Source organism: Agelaius phoeniceus, chromosome 21 (assembly GCF_051311805.1).
Source record: "Agelaius phoeniceus isolate bAgePho1 chromosome 21, bAgePho1.hap1, whole genome shotgun sequence".
NCBI classification, from domain to species: domain Eukaryota; kingdom Metazoa; phylum Chordata; class Aves; order Passeriformes; family Icteridae; genus Agelaius; species Agelaius phoeniceus.
Window position 1 is genome coordinate 5,658,388 of NC_135285.1, and position 7,118 is coordinate 5,665,505.

General features: G+C 51.4%; 1 protein-coding gene across 1 annotated transcript; it reads left to right on the top strand.

Moving 5' to 3' along the window:
• The first annotated feature begins 150 nt into the window (after nucleotides 1-150).
• On the top strand, nucleotides 151-4,499 carry NAIF1 (nuclear apoptosis inducing factor 1). The gene is made up of 3 exons (XM_054646173.2): nucleotides 151-1,108; nucleotides 1,933-2,382; nucleotides 2,970-4,499. Exons 1-3 carry the CDS (start codon nucleotides 319-321, stop codon nucleotides 2,987-2,989), a joined length of 1,260 nt encoding a protein of 419 aa, XP_054502148.1. The 5' UTR covers nucleotides 151-318; the 3' UTR covers nucleotides 2,990-4,499.
• Nucleotides 4,500-7,118: the final 2,619 nt, after the last annotated feature.

Sequence of the window (7,118 nt, forward strand, 5' to 3'; positions counted from 1 at the left end):
CCAATCAGAGCGGGGTCCGGCAGGCAGTTTGAGCTTGACGGACGTCACGCGCATCCGGTAGGTTGGAAAGGAGTGCGCGCTCTGAAATGATGGACAGGAGAAACACCAATGGGATTAGAACAAGGAAAGCCACGGGCGGGTTCAACCCCTCAGCGGCCCCACGCAGGCCCCACGCAGGCCCAGTGCCCTGAGACCAGTGGCGGGGCGGGGCCGCCTGTTGTCTGCCTGATGGACAGGGCTGTTGACCAATAATAATGCGGTATTGCAGGCGGGAGGAGGGCAATTCGTGTGACGGGCAGGCGGGCGAGCCAATCAGACATGGCAGGAAGAGGGGCCGATTCTGGAAGCCATTACGCCAGTGCCGCAGGGCGGGGGCCGTTGAGCGGGGCTGCCGGGCGGGCGCCGTACGCAATTTGCGTATCGTTGGCGGTGCCAAAGGGGGAGCGGGGGGGACCGACCCCTCGGGGCCCTGAGGGGCCTCGGGGCCCCCCTGTTGTCCCCGGCCCCGGGGGTGGGGGGGCCCTGCCGCCCCTCGGCCCTGCCCAGCGTCCCTCAGGCCCCCCAGGTGTGACCCCGTGCCCCGTCCCGGTGCCCCCCATGGCCATGGCGTCGCCGCCGGCGCCCCCAGCCAAGAAGCGGAAGATGAATTTCTCGGAGCGGGAGGTGGAGATCATCGTGGAGGAGCTGGAGCGGGGAAAGCACCTCCTCGTCAACCACTTCAACGCGGGCGTGCCGCTGGCCGCCAAGGCCGCCGCCTGGCACGACATCCTGCGCCGCGTCAACGCCGTCGCCACCTGCCACCGCGAGCTGCCCGAGGTCAAGAAGAAGTGGTCCGACCTCAAGACCGAGGTGCGGCGCAAAGTGGCCCAAGTGCGGGCTGCCATGGAAGGGGGAGGCGAGAGCCAGAACGGCGGCGGCAACGGGCCCGAGGGCGAGGAGCCGGCGGGCGCTGCGGCCGCCCCGGTGATCCTCACCCCCATGCAGCAGCGCATCTGCAACCTGCTGGGAGAGGCCACCATCATCAGCCTGCCGAGCGGCGACTGCGGCGCGGGTGACGGGAGCGACATCCCCATCACCGCGTCGGCCACCACGGTCACCCTGACCCAGAGTGAGTGCTGCGCCCGCCCGAACGCTCTGGGCTGGACTGGAGGGTCACACAGAGCCCCTGACACCCCCCTGCGAAGGGACCCCGAGCCTTGTGTGGGGACAGAGCCACGGAATGGTTTAGGTTGGAAAGGACCTTAAAGAGCACCCAGTTCCAACCCCCTGCCATGGCCAGAGACACCTTCTACTAGACCAGGTTGATGCGCCCAGCCTGGCCTTGAACATTTCCAGGGATAGGGTGCTCACAGGTTCTTTGGACAGAGAGAAACCCCAACAAAAAGAAATCCCCACATCTCTGTAATGAAATGCTCCTCCCAGTCTGCCCTTGTGGTGTAGGGGAGTGGCCACAAGACAGCAGGTACTGAAAGTCAGCTTTGACAGCTGGACTCAGCCTTAAGGACAAGGGAATCAAGGATCCTTTGCACCTTGGGAGATTCTTCATTCCCTCTCTGGGGAAAAACATCTTCAGGGCTGATTTTCCAGTGGCAGTTTCCCAAAGAGCAGTTCTTCTACCGACAGGGGCCAATGGGGGTCTTTGCTGTTATGTCAGTCAGTTAATGCTGCGTGGAAAGATTGTTCTAAACTGGAGATTGAGAGATGATATTGTCTAGACAGATAAGGCATTCCCTATTCCTTTGGATTGTACAGCCCTGAAGGAAGCTCGACTGAGGGTGGAGTAGACTTAAATAGGTCATTTTGTGCATTGCTGGCCATTGTATGTTATCTCACTGAACAGGCCGTATTCCTGTGATACTCACTGAATAGTCCTGTAGATAAAAATCCTGTATCCCAGCTACTCCTGACTCCCTTTCTGTCCTTTGTTCTCAGTTCCTGCAGAGACAGCCTACCACAGCCTGGAGGACGGCGTTGTGGAGTACTGCACCACGGAAGCCCCCACCACCGTCACGGCCGAGGCGCCCCTGGAGATGATGGCCCATCAGCACGAGGTGTCTGCCAAGCCCCAGGAGCTGAAAAGCCGCATTGCCCTCAACTCAGCCAAGCTCCTGCAGGAGCAGAGGGTGACCAACCTGCATGTGAAGGAGATTGCCCAGCACCTGGAGCAGCAGAACGACTTGCTGCAGATGATTCGCCGCTCGCAGGAGGTGCAGGCGTGTGCCCAGGAGCGGCAGGCACAGGCCATGGAGGGCACACAGGCGGCTCTGAGTGCCCTCATCCAGGTCCTCCGCCCCATGATTAAGGACTTCCGTCGATTTTTGCAGAGCAATACACCCAACCCATCGGTCACCACTGAGCCTGGCCAGACAGGGCAGCAAGATGGTATGATCCAGTGAAAGAAACAGTGATGGGAGGGGAGCTTTAGATTGATTGAATTAGGAAAAATTTCCTCCCTCAAAGGGTTGCCAAGCCCTGGCACAGATTGTCCAGGGTAGTGGTGGAGTCACCATTCCTGGAAGGATTTAAAAGATGTGTAGATATGGCACTCGGGGACACGGGTTAGTGGTGGATGTGGCAGTGCTGGGGAAACGGTTGAACTCAGATCTTAAATGTCTTTTCCAACCTAAACAATTCTGTGATTCTATGGGACATCAGCTTTGCTAAAAACCTACCTATGCTGGCAGAGGACACTTGGGAGCATGGGGTGCTGCCTCTTCTCAGTGTGAATGGCTCCCTTGGAGTTCAGCTGAGTCTAAACAGGTTTCTCTGCCAATCTTGTGCTAATCTGCCCTTTCAGACTCTCATACAGAGCCATAGCAGGATGTGTAATAAACCAGCAACTTAACATGGATTGCTTTAGTTCCTCAAACAATAGATTTTTATTTTTTTTAAGTTATTTTTAAATTTCTGTTAGAAAAAAAAATTCTGTCCTAATTATGACGCCTCTCTGTTTGTCTCTCTTTCTATAGGCTTTAAAACTGACTTCTAACGTGGAGAGTTCTGTCGGAATATCAGTGCTGCAGCTGCCAAGGTACAGTGATGGTGAACCCACAGTGCACACAGTGAATGCATTTCTGCCTCTTGCTGAAAGCATTTAGTGGAAACATGGTACCAGATGTGGTAGAACCTTCCCTCTGCACTGAGAGCCCTGGATCCTGCTCCTGCAGTGTCACATCCTGCCCATGCAGACCAGCACCCAGCCTCTGTGCATTTTCAGTCCCACCTACCTGCCCTGAGGATCCCAGTGGGATTGAAACAGTGCATTCACCTCATGTTTTATCTGTGTGCCGTCACAAAATTTCTCTATCAACTTGGGAGATGTGATGAAAGTTTCATGTCTTGGGTACCAGAAACTCTCCTGGGATATGTCTTGGCACAATGTCTTTGTCACAGCGTAAACACCCCAGGGCCTGGATGAGTTTCCCTGGGGTGGATGGAACAGTGAAACTCCATCTCTGCTTCGTCTGCATCGTTTGTCACCTCCAGAATACCTTGACCCGTCAAAGTGGACCCGGACTAAGGTCCTGGACTAAACTGCAGCCACACAGGAATTCCCAGTGTTGAGGAGTTTGTCAGCCACTGATTTGAGTGAATTTTGGGGCAGTACTTAGTTCTGGTGGTGTTTGTTTGTAATGTTTGGGAGCTGGAAGCCAGTGCAGCCATTCCATGTTTGTCTGCTGGCTGGCCTCATCCTGACAAACAGAGCTGAGCTTCTCCTCACTGTCCTATACCGTTTATACAGGGTGAAACAACATTACAGCCACTTCTGAGGCATTCTGTGGATCTTGGTCCTTAATGAGAAAGCCTCATTGCACAGGTTGGTCAACATGATTCTCACAGACTTGCAGTAACTTCATGAACTTTAAGATTAAAGGTCCACTTGTACATGCATGGAAGAAAACTTAGGGAAAGAAAAAACAGAAGTGTAAGTCTTCTCCTTCTGCCTTGCAAAGTGGCTTACGTTTTACAGGCTTGTTGCTTGCCAGGTTATTACTTTTAAAACTGAACTTTTCCAGAGCTGGTATTTACTTGCTGTTAAGTCTCCTTTAGGGCTGACAAGGGAGTGAATTTGCACAATCAAATGAAACCTTTACACAGCCTTTAATGGGGAGATGCTGATGGGGGACCCCTGGTTAGAGCAGTAGGTGACGAGGTCACTGCTGTCAGTCCCTGGCCTTTACTCATCTCCTCCTTTCTACAAATCTGATGGGGGAGAAAAGGACACCACAGTGAGAAGGGTTTGGTCCCTGGAACACTCCCAAGCCCTTGGGACTGACACCTCCAAGCTGAGTCAGGGTGGATCCTGCCTTGTCTGGCATCTCACCACATGAGTAGCACTTGCCTGACTCTTCCTCTTAGACTTTGTGGAATCAAATCAATTGCTGAACTGAAATTTATTTTTAGAGTGAGAACTATGTCATATGTGTTGGTTTACCTCATTTGTGTAATGATCTCTCCTTTACAAATATGAATTTTAATAAAAAATACATTTTGGTAAACAGGCTGTTTCAGTTCATTGGTGTGTGCAGAAGTGAAAATGAGTTTCTGACAACAACTTTGCAACACAGAATCCTCACTGTGAAGGGACCAAGGAGAGCTGTGAACAATCACAGGTCACAGTAGCTTTTCCTCTTGTTTGTGAATCTTGTGGCCTTGTATTTACATAATTACAGTCTTTTTCAAATAATAGCTTTTACAGACTTACCTTGGAGCACAAGTTATTTCACAGTGTCTGATGGAATACTGAAATACAGTAATCTCCCCACTGCTCAGAACATGCCACAATAGCCTAAAATAATGCTAGAAATACCAGCCTATGGCTTTAAATTGCAGTGTGCATTTTTTCAGTGACTAAGCACTTCAGCTGTGTTGCTTTTCTAGAGGACTAAACATGTTGCCATTGCAACCACACATTTTTCCTGTCTTTTCAGGATAAATGCAGAGCTGAGTCAAGCCAGCAGCATCCAAGCATGTGTTCTGTGTACAGATTTTTGTCTCATTAAAAAGATGTGGCAACATTTTAAATACAGGGTGAACTGTGCAATGAGGGGCTTGGTTGTTGTTCATGAAGCAGTCACCAAACTGGTGGGGACAGAGAAAAGGGTCCCTTAATGTTAAAACCAGGATGAATAGGTGAACAGGACACTGACAGGGCAAACAAGGACATGGGACATTCAACTGAACAACCAGCTGATGCCCAAACAGAACAAAAGCTAAAGAGGAATATTTATAGATGTTTATTTGTTCTCCTCTACTGTTCTTTTAGTACCTAAAGATTTGTATTCAACATCCAGACTGGGAAGGAGCCATGCAGAGATGTTCTGCCACAGGGTGCCTTGGACATGGGCGTGAGCAGCATCTTCGTGCCTGCTGGGGAAAGGGAAGTTTGGCAGGGGACTCTTGGTAGTGAGAAGAAAATATTTGCAGCCACGGAGGCAGCACCAAGCCACCGCTGCTCCTCTGGAGCACAGCTCCACCTGCGATGTGTGCGGTGCAGCCCGGCTTTCCAGGAGGTGGCACTGCGCGCCGGGATCCCGAACACCGCACCGGCCCGGGAGCACCCTGAGCTCCAGCCCTGGTGGGATCGGCTTGCACCCTCCGCTGGCAAATCTTTTCATGGCTGAGAGATCTGACAGGAGGAAATTCAAAGGGCAGAGCGCAGCAATGAGACCTGGAAAAGTCATGATGCCTGGGGACTCGAGCAGGTCCCTCTGCTTCCCAAAGACGTGGCAGAGGACACTGAGATGTCTGCCTTTGGGATGAATTCAATGCAGAACCGAATGGGCAAGGACAGGATTTAAAAAAACACAAGTCCTTCATTATAAGCAAAGGGACAGGTATTAAGGTTTTTTAAACAAGTTTTAGGGGGTGTTTTTTTGTTTTTTTTTTTTACATTTGTCAGTTTCCCACCACTACCATCACTGCATTGCAGTTCTGGGAGCAGATCCCCTCCGAGGGACAGAATGATTTGCCCCGCACACTCACCCAAATAACCTCTACTTCCTCCAGCACGATTTTAAAGTTTTCAAGCCTGTTTTGGCAAAGCATCCTTCTGGGGATCGTTTGTGGGTTTTTTCCTGTTGTCACGTGAGAGGTTGTTGCCAGCAAGTATCGTCAGCAGAAGGGTGTGAAAATTAAAGCATTTAATATTCTCTGTCTTGCTTGAAAGCACCTGATAAGAAACTCCATGAGACTGAGGAGCACAGCTTCCAGCCCATGTTTTGAGTGGCGGAATGAAGTCGGTATCATCTGCAAACGGGTCCCAGATGTGCAGGTGATTAACCCCAGGCAATCCCAGCGCCAGCAGGGACAGTTTCCTTCACCTCTGTCACCTGGGCCCCAAATTAGAGGTTGCTGTGTCAAGGGAGAACCACAGACCTACGGTTGCTTCTGATGTATTTGGGGTAACAGCGGCATTTGCAGGCAGTGGGGCAGACCAGGGCCACAGCCAGCAAGTCTCTTGTCCAGCAAACACTGAAGGGATGGAAGCTGGGCTACAGACACAGGATAGGGCTTGATAAACACAACAAGCCTTGAGGCAAAGCAGGTTGCAAGTCTGCAGATTTTGGAAGGGGCAAACAAGATCCAGTTCCACCCACAGACCTCACAGAATGAAGCGGAGAGCTCCGCTGCACATTCCCAGGACACACTGAAGCAGACATGGAAACCAGTAAACAAAAAAAGCCAGGCAGCTGGATTTTCAGGTCTAACCACATTTTTGAGGAAAGATTCCTCAAAAATGTGGTTAGACCTGAAAATTTCCAGATTTCTAGATTCCTGGGTTCCCTTTTTTCAATAACAGGATTCCCAGTGCTGGCAGGCCAGAAACCCACCGTGCAGGTGTGTCCTTTGCACATCCAACAGGAAACCCAGCCTGGCACAGAAAGTGAAACAGTTCCTGGCCTTTATGATGATGAGTTCAGTCAAATGTGGAACAAGTGAAAAACACAAGCGGGTCAAAGTGCAGCTCACAGCCTGTTATTAAGCTGAGAAGATGCAAGCTTGGAATAACTCCACACCATAGGATAATCCTGTGCAATGGAGATAGGTACCCATTCCCCTGACAGGGTTTCCATCTGCCTGCTTGCTACAGCTTGCACTGCTGTGGAGTCTGCACC